Genomic DNA, 18,706 nt, shown 5'->3' with positions numbered 1-18,706 from the left:
GTGAATAGATGAGTTTTAAGTTGAGATTTGAAGGTCTGGAGGTTAGGGGTGGCAGCTTATTCCATAGCTTAGGGCCTAAAACACTAAAAGCCCTACCACCCACAGTAGAGAGTTTATACTTGGGTACGACAAGCAAATGGTCATTGCTAGATCTAAGGGTCCGGACAGGAACATATGGTTGCACTAACTCAGCAAGGTATTGAGGTGCGGGGTCATGACAGGCTTTATAAACTAAGACTAAAAGTTTAAAATGGATGCGATTGACCACAGGAAGCCAGTGAAGTTGGTCAAGGATAGGAGTGATATGTGCAGATTTTTTATTATATGTAAGGGCTCGAGCAGCAGAGTTTTGCACCATTTGAAGGCGATGTATAGCTTTGTTGGGTAAGCCGCTATATAAGGAGTTACAGTAGTCCAATCTGGAGGTTATAAAAGCGTGGATAACAGTTTCAGCATTTCCAAAGTTAAGAGAGGGGCGTATACAAACAATATTCCTCAAGTGGAAGAAGCATGATTTAACAATCTGACCAATGTGTGAGTGAAAACATAACGAGGAGTCGAACACAACTCCCAGATTCCGCACAGTTTTTGAAGGCCTAATCTGGACACCATCAATATCAATAAAAATGTCATGTCGGGGTAAACTCTGTGATTTAGGGCCAATCAACAGGATTTCAGTTTTCCCAGCATTAAGCTGTAAGAGGTTATCCATGTTTTAAGTTCCTGAAGGCAAGAGATAACAGAAGTGGGTGGACAAACTGAGTTGGATTTAACTATGAAATAAATTTGAATATCATCAGCGTAACTTTGAAAGTTGAGACCATGCCGTCTGATGATCTGTCCTAGTGGCAGCACATAAATGAGAAATAAAAGAGGACCAAGTACAGAACCTTGAGGTACACCATGAGAAATGGTGACGGTACGGGATCGCTTCTCACCCTTCCTAACAAATTGCTGTCTATCTGATAGATATGAAGTTAACCACTGAAGAGCAGCACCAGTGATACCTATTGCAGACAGTTGAGAAAGAAGTGTAGAGTGGCACACTGTGTCAAATGCTGCACTGAGATCAAGAAGAACCAGGATACTATGGGCACCAGAATCAGGAAATAATTTAGCACTTTGAAAAGTGCTGTTTCTGTTCTGTGATAGGGACGAAAACCAGATTGAAGCGGTTCAAAAAGATGATGTTTCTCTATGTTTTATTCAAATTAAATTATAAAAGCACAAGAGTGGGTAAAAAAAAAAAAAAAAAGTATAGTATATCAATTTATTTGGACCAGGCATTTCACAGCTGTTACATGTTCTGAAAAACCTAAAAAAAAAAATCTTTACAGATTGTACAATTTATAGCATTTAGTATATCAACTATAAGAAATAAGCCTTGCCATTATATATAAAAAAATCTAATTTGGACCAGCATTTGTAACTAAAGGCAGATCACATATGTACAGCTATGCTAAAATTCAGAAAATGAGGATAATATATAATTTTGTCAGTGAAGTGACTGGAACAAAGCAATTTTTCCCTCAGGTATAGTCCGCAATGTTTTACATCAAACTGCAACACCCTGTATACAGAATTCAAAATTGAAAGGAGTTCCTGGTGTTTTTGACTATATTTCTAAATTCAATTGTGTATTTTTTTCAGGTTATTAACAGATACTGAATTGTAATTATCACAGATCAAACTAATGTTTCATTGACATCAGTTTACCAGAGTTTACATAACATCACATACAAGTTAAAATGTAGAAGACATTATTAATGTCACACTGCACTTCATAATCAAATATAACCTGCCACATTGTTTTGAAAAAGTAATTCAAATAACTGAACAAAAGCATTCAATATGTATAATAGTAAGAATGAAAACAATTATATTTTCACAATCATAAATATAAATCCATAAACAAGAATTAATTTTACAAAATCATTTGGGAAGGGAAAAACGTACACAACCATCTGTTATTCCATGTTATGGAACCACTGCAGCAAAGTCTATCTATGGTCAATAAATACTGAATAGAATTAACAACATAACATAATTTACACATTTTATTGCTGGGGCTGAGCTGATTAATTACTGAATTGAATTTTGCTTACCTGTAAAGTATTGAGTCAGACCAATTTAAAGCAAAAACTTTGGAGCAGAACATTAAGAAATAGTGCATAGATAACTGTACCAGAAACATGATTTAGAACGAGATTTTCAAAACGAGCAAGATTTAAACTAGACGCTTCATTGCTAAAAATCATATTATGGATTTTGAGAGGTAGAACTGGGGAATAAAATATTTCTACATGTAACTTTTTGCAAAGTCACATTGTTAAGCAATTTACGTGGACAGTTTCGCAACCCATTTTCCTAAACCAACTCCATTCCCACCCACAAAACCAAACCAAAACTGAAAGATAGCCATTCCATTTAATAATAGTGCATACTAGCTAGTAACTACATATGTTTGTGATGAATTTCAGTAGGATCTTCCCTTAGAGATGGTTGTTTAATCTCCAGGGCTCGTCTGATGATGATACAGCAGTCCAGTCCGTTTGAACCAGCAGAAAAAAAGGATGCAGATTTAAATCGCCAGCACCCTTTATTGACTCATGAGGAACATACCCCATTCAGTTTCATAATGTCATAAGTTATTAAATTAGAAATATTGTCAACATTTACATCAAAATTATTTGGTGGTATAATGTTACTCCAAAGCAAACAAAACTATAATTAAGCTGAAAACTTTTAAAATGAAGCCAGCAAAACATACAAATGTTAACTTTGATACAAATAACTGTTAATTCCTACTAAGCCAGCGCCTTGCGAATCCACATGTACTTAAGAATTCATTTTGTTCACTTTAATGCATTAGTAGCTTTCAAGTCAAGATGATGCTAGAAAAGAACTGATGCTAAATCCCTAAGCACTGGTTTAATTTTCATTGCTGTCAATGTCTGATCTTCTTATGACTACAAAGGGCTGACCGATGTAAATGCCTGCAAGATTTGCCCGAATATTCAAGGTGAACAAGGCTTGAGATGTCTTCTAATTGATGCAATAAAAGTACCAACTAAAAAAACCCTGCTACCAGCTATAAAGTCTTGATTATAATGGCAATCTGTTAGTTTAGGGGTAACCAAACTGAGACGAGTGCAAAATTCAACTCATTCAAGTCTCATAAGTCTAAAATTAAACTGACATTACTCATCTTTTCTCAATCAGTCTGCATAGGAGGCATGTCGAGAAATAGCCCAGAACCATATTACCTCTACGACAAAGCAATTCTGATAAAGTCCTGATAAAACAGAGGTTGAGCTGAAGGATGAAAGGAATTTACATGCATCGAAGCATTTTGTCCTTCACCACAGTGCCTAGAGAAAGATGTGCAAGATTCATCACAAACTTCGCATTAAAGTCATTATCAAGTGTAGCAGAATGAGATGCTGCTTTCTGCAGTCGGATGAAAAGGAAATACGTCCTGGACGAAGATGAAGTTGCGGGTTAGACCACGCCAGTCTTCCTCTGATGGGGAGTTCCATCAAAATCCTAATAAAAATGACAAACCTTGTCTATATAACATCAGGCACTTGAGGATGGAGGTTTTTGACACCCGTAGGATATTTGATCAATTTAGAATTCGTCTATTTTCTTCTGGAGATATTTGAGTATGGAGTCCATGCCCTGAGGAGAGCCCCAGACCCTCTTAAGTGCCTCACATTCCCTCTCGTTGGCCTGCTCCAGGGCGGCCCGGTTAATGTTCCTCACCAGTGCTTTGGACTCGCGCAGAACCTTCAGTGTTTCCGGCAGCATCGCCATGACAAAATAACATGAGGGGAACAAAATAAGGAAGAAAAGGAAAAGAAAGCACATGACTTATGGATGTGGATGCATTGTGAATTTGTAAAGAAGTCCACTGTTATCGCAACTGCATTTCAACACAAAATACATAAATGTTCCTCATGACGTACTAATGATTCAAAATCCTCACGTGTCTCAGAAAGCTTTAAAAGACTGTAAAAACAGCAGAAGAATCACAGTTGAGGATCTAACTTGTTTCCAATTTATTCTAGAAAGACTGTGAAGATTAAATGTACATGATCTAAAATGAGACACCATAAAAGCAAAAAAGAATAAAAAATAAAAATGAAAGGTTGAAGGGAATATGTGAATGTATGCTTTGAGAAAATGTGACAGGAAAAAACAAAACAAATGAAAAGATGACTTACAACTGAATTACAAGATACTAGCTCCTTAATGCGAACCATGACTTCTTGTGTGAAGGTCCCTGGCCACAGAACCTGGGACACGAGTCCTTTGGCACAAGCTTCCTGAGCAGTCAACTTCCTCCCGCTCAGTAGCATTTCATTAGCCTATGGTGACAGGAGAGAGAAAAGGAATCAGAATGAAGAGACAATGAGAAAATGCACCCGTGCAACCTTATTTATTAGTATTTTATTAGACATTTCAAACATAATTCTTATGTTTAAAATTGTGTGATATTCCTTAAAAATAATGTCTTAATAAATTGTCTATTATTGATGTATATATGATGTATGTATTGTATATTTAAGTGAAATGATGAAGAGGGAAGAGACTCTCAAGAGCTGCTCTGGTAATTAATGTTCATGTGGAGTGACGGCAGACGCTGAAAACACACGTGCTTGAGTATGTGTAGTGGATGAATTGCGGAAATCAAAAGTAAATCTACATGTAAATTGCCAATATAAATGCGCAATTATTTGCCATGCCAATAAAGCACATTAAAACTAAAGCAAAGCAGAAGGTAAATTCACAGAACTAAAGAGATGATGGGCCAGCAGAAAACTTCAGAAAAACATAAATAAATATCTGAAATAGAATTTATTTAATGTTAACGCTAACTATTCTCCGCACACTGTATAAATGTGTTTTTAATATAAAAGGGAAAATTTACATCTTCACCCTTTATTCAAATATTTGTTAAAATGTGTTAATGGTTTTGTAATCATATTGTGTATTTGTGCTTGGAGTCAATTGTTATAAATGTGATTAACACAATGAAACCTACCAAATTGTGTGGACAATTTTTGGCCAGACTGTCATACAAAGAAATTATGAACATGCAAAAACAAGAGAAAACCAACAAAATTTTGATGATTGCAACTCCTGCGAGGACTTCAGATGACGCGAACTCTGAATCAACATGCACCAATGCAAAAATGTTCTATATATCCTAATAATTTGTTAACAACATGTATTCATTACTTCAATGAGCTCATTGTTTCTGTCTTAAATTAATACGCTGTTAAATTACTGCATGATTGTATATGTACATTTCTGAAATACATAACTTGGACAATGTCACCTCTGATAACAGATCACTCTAAATTGCATATTCTGTAAAGCTGCTTTGAAATGATATGTATTGTAGAAAGCGCAAAAGAAAGATTTATTAACTGATTATGATGTAGTCAATGTACACTTTTTCCTTTGAGCTTTTTGTTTTTCTATGCATTTTTTTATTTGCATAGTAAAATAAAACCTTTAGCTGTAGTTTGCCTTATTTTGGCAAATAATTTTCAGATAAATACCTTAACTAAGGTTATTTCAAAGATATAAAATATTTTCCATTAAACACACCATTGTATGCATATATGTGTGTGTGTTTAATGGCAAAATGAAATAAAGCCAAGTGATTTCAAAATATTAGGGGGTTCTTGGATAGTTCACAATGTACTTATATTATAAATGACAGGTCCTAGAAATAAATATTGATAGGTTGGATATTAAAGTGTAAAAAGCCTTAAATGAGTCTTTCATCCAGACCCACACTATCGATGTACTGACCGAAGCTACTCCCATGATGAGAGGGAATGTAACAGAGGAGCAGGCGTCTGGAGTTTGGCCAAAGATTGTGTAAGGAGTCTGGAACCAAGCTTTCTCATTGGCCCAGATTACATCACACAGGGGCAAGATGGACGCTCCAAGCCCAATAGCAGGCCCATTCACGGCGGCAATGATGGGCTTCTTGAACTGGATGAATGTGTTGACGAAAGTCCTGAAGACAACAGAAAACACATTGCCTTATCTATAGCTACTATTACAAAACAGATCACCAAAATATGATAAAATACCTGTTAAAATATGTATATTCTCATAATTTTTTACCTGATTGTCTCCGCCATTTTGATGCTTTCTTTTTTCCTATCATCTGTGAGCCGTCTAATAAAGTAGATGAAGTCGAGGCCAAAGCAGAAGACGTTTCCCACGGCGCTCAGTAGGACAAGTTTACTGTCATCAGCTGCAGCTGTGGCCATGGCACTCTGAACCTCCTTCATTACCTGAAACCCATTTGAGTAAAGCTTTATATTTATTACAGAGTAATTTCATATAACCTAGTTACACCATGCCAACGTCAAAATGTGGCTAGACATGTCAAAACTAAATCACTTCCATTATATTCACCCTTCTGCTAGACAATCTGAAAAGTACTTTATATGTTTTCTGTATGGTGTCAGATATTTTTTATTTTTTTATTTCTACGGTCATACCACCCAGTCCTAATTCAGAGGATGAGGTATCAGATGATAAAAATCAATGAGTTAAATGTCAGGATACTTGAAAATAGTCAAATTAGCGTGGGTTATTTCTTACATGCAACTTTAATATAAAATGTGATATATTTGGACTCACATCAGGATTCAGTGAGTTGTTCTCAGAGGTCTTTGTAGAAAACAGAATATGTGTAAAGCCATCTTGTTTCTTAACTACAATGTCCCTGTAGCGGTAAGCACTCTCAGTTTGACGAACACTGAAGCGCAGTCGTTTGTCGAAAGTCGCACTGTCCCCAAAGCGCCTTTTGCCTGTCAACCCTGAACTGCCCATCACTCCTGCCGCACCACTCTGTGTAATGGCCGTTCCGTTTGCCGACGAGGCTTCCATGAAGGTTGTCACTCCTATGAAACGACAACAAAAGCAAAAATTTATAAATAAAAATTATATAAATAAATCATATAAATAAAATAAATGATATTGTTTTTTTAAAAATACAACTTTATATTATCAATTTAATATATCTGAATCTACATTCAAAAGTTAGGGGCAGTAAGATATATATATATTTTTTTTAATTATTACATCTATTCAGCAAGTAAAGGCATTTTCTATTCAATGGTAAAAACATTTGTAATGTTTCAAAAGATTTCTATTTCATAGCAAAGCTATTCTTTTGGACTCTGAACATAAAATCATCCTGGAAAAAATGTATCACAATTTCCACAAAAAATATTAAGCAGCACAACTGTTTTCAATGTTTCTTGGGCACCAAATTAACATAGAATGATTTCTGAAGGATCACGTGACACTGAAGACTGGAGTATTGATGTTGACAATTCAGATTTGTCATTGCAGTAATAAAATCCATTTTAAAATCCATTTATATAAAATTATATAAATAATATATATATAAATATATACAATTATTTTACATATTTTTAATAATATTTTACAATATTACTGTTTTTACTGTATGCTGATTGATAAAATAAATTCATTCTTGGTGAAAGACTTCTTTCAAAAACATTTGAAAAATCGTACCGACCCCAACCCTTTGAACGGTAGTAGACTTTGAGTGGATACACAACTATGGGTAAAAACATGGTAAAATGGTTATGGCCTGAAATTAATTAATTGTGGTGCATGTCATCTGCATATGAAAAGGGCGCACAAGTATGAACACAAATTATTACAATCATTACCACTCAGACCTACTGTTATATTTCATTAAGTGGCATAAATATCAGGATGTGATTATTTTCTCCTGTTATACAAAGATCCCAACATGAGAGTAAAATCAATACCATCTTAAAGTTATTTTCGTCATAATATTATATTATATTTCATCATAATATTCGTCACAAGATCAGCATCGTCATAAATGAGTATACGGCTTTTGAATCCACTCCAGGAGGTACCCTCAAAAATCATTCGAAGTTCTGTAGCAACACATTTGCTGTCATTTATCAAGTGCTTGATTATTACTGTTTATATTGTTGCTCCATGACTGGAAACACATAATACAAATCAAATTATTCGAGTATGACTTAAACACACTAAAACTCAGAACTAAAGCACTCTCTCTTAAACCTCATAAGAATGTAATGTTCTCAATGTAAGTTAAGCCGACTGTACCTTTCCCGTTTAATGTGCGGACAGCAGCTGGGGTAATGGGAATCTGTGGTGGCGGAAGGGCCGTTTGCGTCCTGGGCCTCGTGCCCATACGAGCTCGCTCCTCTCCTGGCACACGCACAGCTCCGGTGGGTTTCTCCAGCAAGGCCACTTCAGGGGGCACAGCATCAGGCTCTTGGTCTCCCTGCTCCAGACTGTGTGCTGCCTCACTGGGAGACTCCTCGGTATCAGTGCGGCTGTTCATTGGGCTCTTTGGCACTAGGATTTTGATGCCAGATTTTGTTAGGTCCATACTACGGCGCAGTGCACTCATAGTGGGTGCAGCTGTTGGCGCTGCCGTAGGGACCGTGTCAGTGACTGTACCCGTGCTACTCACGCCAGCCGAACGCTTATTCTTCTGCTGCTGTGCGTCGCTGTCGTTTGGTGAGTGTTGTGCTGGCTGAAGCCGTTTTGTGGAGGGTGTGCTTGAGGTCTGTGGAGAAGTCTTCGCTGTGTTAGGATTCGCTGACGGCTGCTGAGGCCTGTTGATCTGTTTGCGGGCATTGATGTTAGTGTTGCCTCCGGCTGTGCTGGGAGAGCTCCGCGTGGAACGGAGTAAAGTTCCGTCTTTCTGCTTCTCGCTGTGTTGCCGATTAAACTCATGGATGAACTCGACGCAGCTGGACAGGTGACTCTCCGGCTCCCAGGTGTCTCCCTCAAAGCCATAGCCTCTCCAGCGGACCAGGTACTCAGTCTTGCCCTTTTTGTTCTTGCGCTTGCCAACTACTCTCTCCACCTACAGAGGGACATGCAGATATAAATTTATGTTAAATAATAAAGTACTGGCAAGATTGAAAGACTAGAGAGTAGAAGAAACTGTTAACTTGTTAAGAAATTGCACTTTTATGAATACACTTTTTTTTTCTTTTTTTTTACGATAGATCAGTGGTCGGGAACCTGTGGCTAGTGAGCATATGAACTGCATTTACTTACAGATTTGATTCTCGAAATGTTCTGTTCACACAGCAGCTTACAGTACCGGCTTGAATACTTTCTGTATTGAACGAGCAACCAAAGTCACAAGCCTGTATTCTATTCTTGCATTTGCCATGAATATCACCTGTAACTAAAGTAAAGTAAATATCAAAGATGTCCATAATACTGGAAATTATCAGTCAACACGCCGCAAGTTCATCAGTCAAATCTTAATTAACCGACAGCAGCTTTTATACCCGAGTGGAAAGCAAAGCATTTGAGCCACGCACAGACCACACAAATATGCAGCTCTGTACTGTAAACCCTAATATTGTCATTACTAAAGCAATCAAGTTATCATAACTTACCATTACTTAAAACATCACTTTTTGGCATCATAAATTTATTTGACTCATTTGGCAGCCAAATCTTATGAACTAAAATGAAAGTGTTCAGAGCTCAAAAATACAATTTATTTAAATTATTCGCTCTTTCTCAGTTAAATCTGATTGGTCATGCACGCACGCACGAACTAACGGAAGTTGGTAAATATTTGGTCTTTGAGAATTTCTGTTACGCAGCGTCTCTGATTCAAACTCATCGTTAAGATGAAAGGAGTAACCTAGGAGAACGTTAAATAGGCTTTATGTCGAATCTCACATGAACAAACAGGAAAGGATGTCTCATTGTATCCGCTTGTCAGAGAAAGTGTTACCGGCAGTATGAACTGACAGCGATATCTATGGACTTTCATGTTAATCAGCAAACCCAGCTAGTTCTTTTTATTGCTGGCATTTTCTAAATATCTAAATGATTAAATATCTAAAAATATCTAACGAAACCCATACAAAAGACTTTTTTTGTAAGAAAATTGAAGTGGGTGCTCAATTTCCCAGTCTAAACTCTGCAGGACAGTGGCCCTCCGGGACAGAGTTTGGACACCCCTGATTTAAAAGATAAGACTGTTTATGGCCTTAAATTTGCTCAAACTAAATTTAAGACTTTTTAAGGACCCTTTGAACTTGAATGAATGAACCAGGTCATGGAATTGTGATTAAATCATTGTTTCAGACTGGTTTTGTGAACCAATCAACCAATTAATTGAAAATAATTGATAACAAATAGAACGAGTAAACTAATTTAAGACCTCTTGAAATGATAATTAGCTACTTTTCTCATGAAAACATCAGAGAGGGCTAAAACAGGTGCCGAGATTTTCAATGAATAAAGTCTGTTCCTCACCCAAAGCCATCATAAGGGTTCAAAAGACTTTGAATTCAGCACAAAATATAAGTCTTCATTTATTTTGAAGCTATCCCAAATTATGACAAAATTGACCCAAACTGTCCCAAACTGACACTTGTCTGAAGAGCGGATTTTATCTTGCATGGTGTAAGACATTTAGGCTATGTTTGAATTTGCGCTGCCAGATAAAGTGAAAATAAAATCACCGGCTTGTGTGAAACGTTATACAAATAAACTTGACGCGCCTTACCAAGTTACCAATAACAAGCACAAACTGTGTTAAATAGAATTTGACGTGCATGCAAAAAGGTATCTGTCCACAGTAAAGAATGCAAATATAATAGACCAAACTAAAAGCGAACCGAAAACGTTTATAATACCCTGCAAAATGGGGGAGATGTGAGTGAAGATTTGGGAAAAGAAACAAGAGATGTCCAGTGGAATAACTAATGGAATATTGTTAAATTTGCTGATAATCGGGTAACCAGATCGCAAAACAGAATACAAAGCCGACAAAGCTTAAATTTATGGGCTCACATACCTCTCTTTTTAGGCATGAATCCAGGGGCCGGTTTCACAAAGATAGACTTTGACTATGGCTTAGATATAGTAGATAGTCAGACTTCAGATAGACATCTAAATCAGACCGTTGCACAAAGCACTTAAGACTCTGACTATCCTAAGTAGGACTACACTGCAATGCATTCTGGGTAAAATAAGACACTTTTCAAAACAAAAAACATGGCGGATCGAGTAAGTGCATTCAACCACTCAGTGCAGTTTACCCCAGCGGAAAATATGTGTTTGTTGGAGGAGTATAAATGACGGAGTATGTTTTTATGTTTCCACTGTTCGATCGCGCCCGTGCCTCTCTCTCTCTGAAACACACACACACACATTCCAGCATTGCAATCTTGACATCGCAGCCTGTTATTATGCTGCGTTCACACCAAACGCGAATAGAGCGTCAAATCCGCGTCTAGTTCGACGCTTGAACATTTTGAATCCATTCGCGCGTCCAAAGCGAGCGTTTGAAGCGAAATAGACTGGCGTTCAGAGCTATGACTCCACTATGACTCTACTACTCCCTGTTGCGTAGTGAGCGGTGCTTGCGTCCACTGTTTAGACTATGAAAGGGAGCGCGTCGATCGTTGCTCGCGTTGACTATGTAACGGCCCTAACAGTTACAAGCACATTTTACTTGGGAATGTAGTAACAAGAAGAAATGTTTAAATTATGAGCCATTTTCCCTTTTCTTCTGGCTGTTTGTAATGTAGGCTAACTGATTGTTACTGCTGGTTGCCAAGGTAACAGAGTCTTAAACCTAAGTTAGCCTGGGGGTAAGGTGTCTAATTTTTTTGGTCTAAATTAAGTCAGTCTTTATTTTTGTGAAACAGTCTAACTTCCATTAGACTAGTCTATGAGCAAATTTTAGACTAGTCTAACACTATAGACCAGTCTAAAATAGCTTTGTGAAACCGGCCCCCGAGGTTTCCATGGCTGCGATGTAACATTTAATTGCCAACCTATTCTTTCTTTTGTAAACAAAGCATTGTGTGTCACTCTTAATATTCACGTAAATCAGCATTCATATCCAAAAATAAATAAATAGTGTTTCGGCATACCGGCACAGCCCTAGTAAATGATGACAAGTGTCTTTTTACAGGTCCTGTTATGTTGCTGATGATACTACAGTAATAGGAGTGATATGCAGTAAAAGTGAGACTATACGGGAATGAAGAGGAGCTTATAACTAGGAGATGTCATGACAATAATCTGACTTTGAATGTCAACAAGACAAAAGAACTCTTTGTGAACTTCAGGAAACCCAGAGAGTGTGACTCCTCAATCAACATCAACGGCACAGCAGTGTAAAGTGCCAGCAGCTTCAGGTTCCTTGGCATGCAAATCTCTGCTGGCTTGGTTTGGTCTCACAACACTGTGGCACTGAATAAGGCACACATATGTGCTTTCTTAGATAAGCAGGAAACAGCTTCACAACTTCTACTACAGCAGTTGTGTAGTACTACCAAACACAACTGAGAAACCAAAAGGCTTTATAATGTACTCAATACAATAGTAAACCCAACTATTATCAAAGGCTCTTGCCACCCCACTTCAATAATTGAACTATGATATCATAGACCACGTGTCAAACTCCGCTCCTGGAGAGCTACTGTCCTCCGAAAAACCTGCCTAGAAGTTTCTAGCAATCCTAAAAACCTTGATTAGTTGGATCAGGTGTGTTTAATTAGGTCTGAGCTAAACTCTGCAGGACAGTGGCCCTCCAGGAAGTGAGCTTGACACCCCTGTCATAGGGATTTTTACTGACCAGATAGCTATCTGATTTTTTAAAATAGTTACATTTACACTTGGCCACATAAATGTGTCTCCGCAAAACAAATATAAAACGCATATAAATCTTCAATACCAGTGCTATATACAAATTTATCAGAGTACAAGTCAACGAAAGCAACAGATATGAGCTGCATTTTCTTTATCATCAGCTAATTTCAAGATCTCGAAAGCATTTCGGAGGGCATTACACCTAGTCTTTTCACGATCGGATAGCAGCAGAGCAGCCTGCCTCAGCTTGTCAAAAATGCCTTTTTACTGTAATGGTGATAATAAACGTATAAACTAATATTGTGATATGCTTTAAGTATATAGAAATTAAAGTTAAGACTCCAATATCTTCCCGGAAACCCCGAAAAAAGTCAGTTGGTGCCTCAGTGACTACTTCGCTCAGAAAAGTGGTCAATCATGACACCACACCCCAGTTTTTACAGAATCAAATAACTAACTAAAACCAAAATTATATATAAAAAAAAAAATGAACACTTGACCTTACATCGTGATAAAAACTATCTAAAATGACAGAACCAAATTTTGAAGTGTTTTTGATTGTTTAGTTTGTCTCACGTCCCATTAGATTACATGGAGAGGACGGGGTTTATGACCTATACTGCATCCAGCCACCTGGGGGCGATCGACATATTTTGGCTTCACCTTTCAGGACTTGTGTAGCACACTTGGATCAAACGTGGTTAACTCACTGTCAGTGAACAAAAAATACTCCAAACATTTTTCTAAATTAACTTACAAAGTCAGACAGGTAAGCTGAAGGTTGTGGGTTCGATTCTACATACCGTAAAGAAATGACTGAGGTGCCCTTGAGCAAGGCACTAACACACAATCGCTCCCTGGGTGCCACAGCAAAAATGACTGCCCACTGCTCCAGGTGTGTGTTTCCACGGTTTGCAGTGTGAGTGAGTTCACTACTAAATACTCATAATGTGTGTGCACTAACTTGGATGGGTTAAATGGGTTCTGTTTTTTAATTTTGTGAAACATTAGTAAACAGAGAGAAAAAAAAATACTTAGAGGAAGTTGTCTCGATTCAAACGAGCCCACACACAAAATAACGATGCGTAGATCATGAGAAAATCATCACGAGTGAAATGACATGCTATTTGGCTAAAGCTATAGGACTTCTGGGATCCGACTGCATCACGATCATGTCACAGTGTTTTCCAATGTCATTTAAAAGTTCAACCAATGGAAACTGGATCTCGGGTACGGTGGGTAGGGACGATGTAGAGACCAATCAGACACTGTTTTACATCTGTAGTGCACTTGGATTGGATCAATCGCTCAGATGAAAGATCATCACTCATCTACCAGGATATTTTATGCTTTGTGGCGTTTAAACATGCAAGTAGTTCTTATGTTCAGTAAAATGCTCAGATTATCTGTTTGGAGAAGTTTCTTGACTTAGGCTACCATGTTTCCTAATGCCATTTCTTTTGATTGCTTTGAGATATCAACACAAAGTTTGGCCCAGATGCAGTTCACATGATTGTTAGTGTGAATGTGAACAAGCTCAAACTTGATTTATGACCAATCATATACTGCCTAATAGTCATCATGTCAAGCATAAATATTAACAAAATAAATCAAATTGCATCACTTTTTCTTGGGTTTTCTCAGCAGAGTTGTGACATCGATGTATGCCATTGAAATAACATGAAATCATTAAAAATGCCTTTATGATATAAGGGGTTATTAGTGAAAGTCAACAGAGAGCTAGAGCCTGAATGATTGGGATCAGGATTGGTATCGGCCGATCACTATGACAAGAAATTGGTAGTCCGTATCGGCTGCAAAAATCCTGATCAGAGCATCCCTACTCTCCAGGACAACTGCCCTCCAGGAGCAGGATTGGAAACCCCTGGTTTACAGAGTAGAACAGAGCAGCTCTGCTCTGTTTTTTTTTTAATCAATAATGAAACACTTTCCAGTGCCATTCACATTATAGCATAAGAAACATCAAGCTTGTGTCAAAGGCCAAACACTGGCCAATGACTCAAATTCAGTTTAAATGAAAGATTTAGATTGCTTTAAGAAAATTAACAACTTGCATTTCTGGGTTTGAACGTGTACTCGTGTATGAAAAATATCTGTACACATGACGGACGACAAAATCGCAGGAAATGCTTGACGTGTACTAACAACTAGCCTATACATTATTTAAGCATATTCTCTATGTTAGGATGTTGATATAGCAACTGTTCATGTGTCTGTTCAAGTTTCATTCTTAATGTTTCTCCTTTTATCCAATATAAAAATTGAAACTATTATCCGTCATAACCGGTAGTATAACAAACCATAAGCAAGCTAAATTGTTGCTAGTTTGACATGACATAGAAGAAAACGGAAAAGTTTTGTGTTGGCTATAAAATACTCCCTCACCTCGCTCATCTTTTATTGCTTGCAGTATGTTTCTTTGTTCATCTTTATTTACTACTTGCTTTTATGTTTTGAAGCTATATTAGTTTAAAATTCTTAACACCATTTTTTATTTTTATTTTTTTATTTGTAAAAAGTACTTATAATTACATGTGTAACTAGATAAAAAGTTTGTAGACAAACTTTAAGTTGGCATGAAAAGCCTAGCCAGAAAGTTTGAATAAGTTTTAAAAGCTTTTTAGTTTTAATTAGTTTAAGTTTTAGTTTAGTAGTTTTAAAAGTTTGAAGGTTTTCAGTTTAGAAATATTAGATAGAATGGAACCTTAAATGAGTCTCGATTGATTAGAAATAGTACATAGAATGGCAGCTAATGAAGTCTAATGGGCCTCTCCAACTGTCAAAATTTGAATTAGAATGAAAAGAAAGAAAGAAAGAAAGAAAGAAAGAAAGAAAGAAAGAAAAAGTTTTAAAAGCTTGAAGTTTAAAGTAGTTTATAGAGATGGATAGATAGAAAGTCAGAAGATAGATAGATAGATAGATAGATAGAACAGAACAGTGAACGGCCACTTTGAGCATCCATGGTTCTGGAAGTGGGGCTTGGAGCGGCATTTAGATGAATATGTAAAAATGCGTGTGCTTTCCTCTCAATAACAAAGTAAACATACAATGAAAATTCCAATGAAAAAAAGACAGCAGTTAAGAAAGCACCTGATCATAGTGGCGTGGATACGTTCACACAAGTGTATCACGATTTTGCTTGAAGTATATCGGGGCCTTTTTACTTTAGGTGTATATTCTTTAGTGGAAATGTAGCAATTAAACAATTTGTTAAAAAATTTGCTTGAAAATCACAAAGACTTTACACTTCTACATAAGAATACCATTGCTATGTCTAACAACCTTATTGAAAAGAATACTGTTATTGCTAAAAACTGAGAAAATTAATGGAAAATTTACTTCCAGAACCTTTGCTTTCTATCACACTTTACATATTTGTATTGAACCCCAAATATTCCATTAATAAATAGGCATGAACAATTTTCCTGAATTTACAAGGCTGTTAGCAATATATCTTGGAAATAAGAAATGAAGACCTTGTTACCTCATCACTCATAAGGTAAAAAAAAGGTATAGAACGGAAGAGTAGACTGAACAGATTTTGAATAAAGTCCAACACCATCCCTTTAGTTTTATGATACAGTGGGAGTCAACATTTAGGGTGCAAATAAGTAAACATAAACTAGCCTATGTAATTTTACAGGTCTGCTGACCCAAGCCACAACAAAAAGCACCTAAAGTTTGAAAAGACGTGTATATGGATCATGACTAACAGTTCTGGTATTGTCATCATCTGAATGGAGAGTATTATCTAGGTGTTTGAAAATGGTGACATTATTCATACTGGTCTTTATAAACTGGTCAAACATGTTTGAATGAATCTGTTCTCTTCATCACTCCTTTATATCTCCTTCACACCTTTGTAAAGCTTTTGATCATATTATTGACGAATTTATCTCAATAAGCACATCAGTTCTAAACATATATGTAACGTTAGTCATTATATTCATTGGGCCAATTCTCAAAAGATAGGGGAAACACGGTGCAACTGTATTTGACAATTCAAGCATTGATGTAAATGAATACTTTAAGTATATTCATGCAGCATAAACATGCAGTATGTATTTATCATTTAAAAAAAGAAATCACCAGTTTTAAACCCTGATAACAGATCTATAGATGAGAATAATGTCAGTCATTCCATCAAACAAGCCAGCAAGTGACACTAGACTTTCTAAATGCGAAATGATGCACCAATATTCTATCTATTTACTATAATAACATCACCAACAACAAAACTTGAGAATGATCTAAGTGGAAAATGAAACCAAGCAAAGGCGATCATAACACACAACCCTGTTGGATTGCTAGGAGACAGGCAGGTTGAAAGCTCTACAAGCGAGTTTAAATTCACAGGTCCTGCTGGACAGAAGTCGAAACTAAGTTCCCGCAGAGCTGAACACACCATAAAGGACCGAGTTCACTTTCAGCTGTCCCTGTTGTGTCCATCAAACCACACAGACCTCATGGTTAGCAGCTAGCTTGATGAAGTATCACTCTCCCAAAGTGCCCTTCCTTCCCTCCCCCGCCGCCTCATCCACTGCCTCCACCAGCATCTCTCCACACTAAACTCCACAAACTAACAACAAAGACGACACTGGCTCCATACTACTAGTTTAGTTTGCTAGCATGCAACCTTACCGGTGTAGCTTTAACTAGTATTGGAGTGGGTAAGTCAGTTGTTAAGACTGTTTGCTAGTGCAGTCCACACGAGCCTCGGGACGCGTCGTCTATGTGCAACTACACACAAATATAATCGATTAACTGCGTCTAAACGAGCACGAACGGTAAAATCGCCGACATTCACCTCGTAGAGTTCCTCCGTGGCCATCATGTCACTATAATCTTCGACGTTGTGGCAATCCGTGAGGATTGTAGACACTTTTTCTCCTCCAGTTGCAGTTGTCTTTTTTGGCCTCTCCTCCTTTTTCAGTTGGTCGGGTGAGATGTGCTTGACCCGCACCGAGGATCTCTTTGCTGTTTAGTTCTCGCACTCAACGTCTATCCAACAACATTATAGTTTGAATAAAGCGTTTCATTCCCGATTAAGTCCAAACGAGCACTTTTGTCGGTCCAGGCGGCGATTTTCGAGAGTGTTACCGTAAACTAGTGTAGGCAGTGCTGATTACGCGCTCGCCTGCTCTCAGTTCTGCCACACAGGAAGTCTCAATCGAACGCAGATTAGAGTCGAGATGAGTTTGCACTGCCTGCAACACTTGATAGAGCTGTTTGTCGACGGTCATCTGTGTTTTGCAAATGTTTATCGGTGTTGATTTTTGAATGAAGGTCTAATGGAACATAACTGACGTAAGTTCGCAATAGTTTAAACAATAATCCATAGCTTTACGTGCCAGGTGACTTTAGCCCATGACTCAGTCTAAAACATTTCCATGAATGCCATGTTCCCCATGTGTCGTGTAGCCTACATTAATGTTTTTTAACTTTACAGAATCAGAGTATTTAGAATATTTTCTTCTCATTATTCGGCTTATCTGTTTAATAAAAGAGATAATTAAAATATAAATATTATAGTCATTTTGCAAAATGGACTGCCCAAATAAAGATGGTAATTGTTTTGCAATTTAGATAATGTCAAAATAGACTTTGAAAGCTGCCAAAAAACTGATCTGAACATTAAGTAAGGGATAATGTACAGTCATCCATTTGTTATTTTGAAATAAACAGGAGAATTGGCCTCACTGTACATTATAGCTTATTATACACCTGTTCACAAATAAATAAATAAATTAACATGAAATAATGCATGAGCTAAGTTTATCAGAGAGACCATTGGTGCCATACAATGTTTTTGAGAAATGCAGTCCTGGACAGTCATAGTGGCCATCAAGAAGAAATATTTGAAACATCTCCTCTGACAATCAGGAAAAAAAGTATTATAGAGAGCCATGCAATGTAAATGGCAATGTTTCCTTTGCACTTACATGTGCAAATGCGAGCTCCAAGAACTTTGTGA

The 18,706-nt window shown here is 37.2% G+C and overlaps 1 protein-coding gene across 1 annotated transcript; it reads right to left on the bottom strand.

Moving 5' to 3' along the window:
- Positions 1–1,185: 1,185 nt before the first annotated feature.
- cdyl (chromodomain protein, Y-like) lies at positions 1,186–17,921 on the bottom strand. Its single transcript, XM_084120140.1, has 7 exons — positions 17,540–17,921; positions 8,170–8,941; positions 6,673–6,935; positions 6,148–6,320; positions 5,827–6,037; positions 4,227–4,370; positions 1,186–3,789 (listed from the first exon to the last, which is right to left on the bottom strand). Exons 1-7 carry the CDS (start codon positions 17,564–17,566, stop codon positions 3,631–3,633), a joined length of 1,749 nt encoding a protein of 582 aa, XP_083976266.1. The 5' UTR covers positions 17,567–17,921; the 3' UTR covers positions 1,186–3,630.
- Positions 17,922–18,706: the final 785 nt, after the last annotated feature.

Source organism: Abramis brama (genome assembly GCF_963993115.1).
Source record: "Abramis brama genome assembly, chromosome: 7".
Classification (NCBI taxonomy): domain Eukaryota; kingdom Metazoa; phylum Chordata; class Actinopteri; order Cypriniformes; family Leuciscidae; genus Abramis; species Abramis brama.
This window is presented reverse-complemented; position numbering and strand designations above follow the sequence as displayed.

Coding starts and splice junctions, on each gene's coding strand:
- cdyl (XM_084120140.1), bottom strand. CDS start 17,566: ATGATGGCCACGGAGGAACTCTACGAG. Junction 6,038..6,147: donor AAAATGGCGGAGACAATCAG/GTAAAAAATTAT, acceptor TGTTGTCTTCAG/GACTTTCGTCAACACATTCA. Junction 4,371..5,826: donor TCATCATGGGAGTAGCTTCG/GTCAGTACATCG, acceptor CTGTCACCATAG/GCTAATGAAATGCTACTGAG.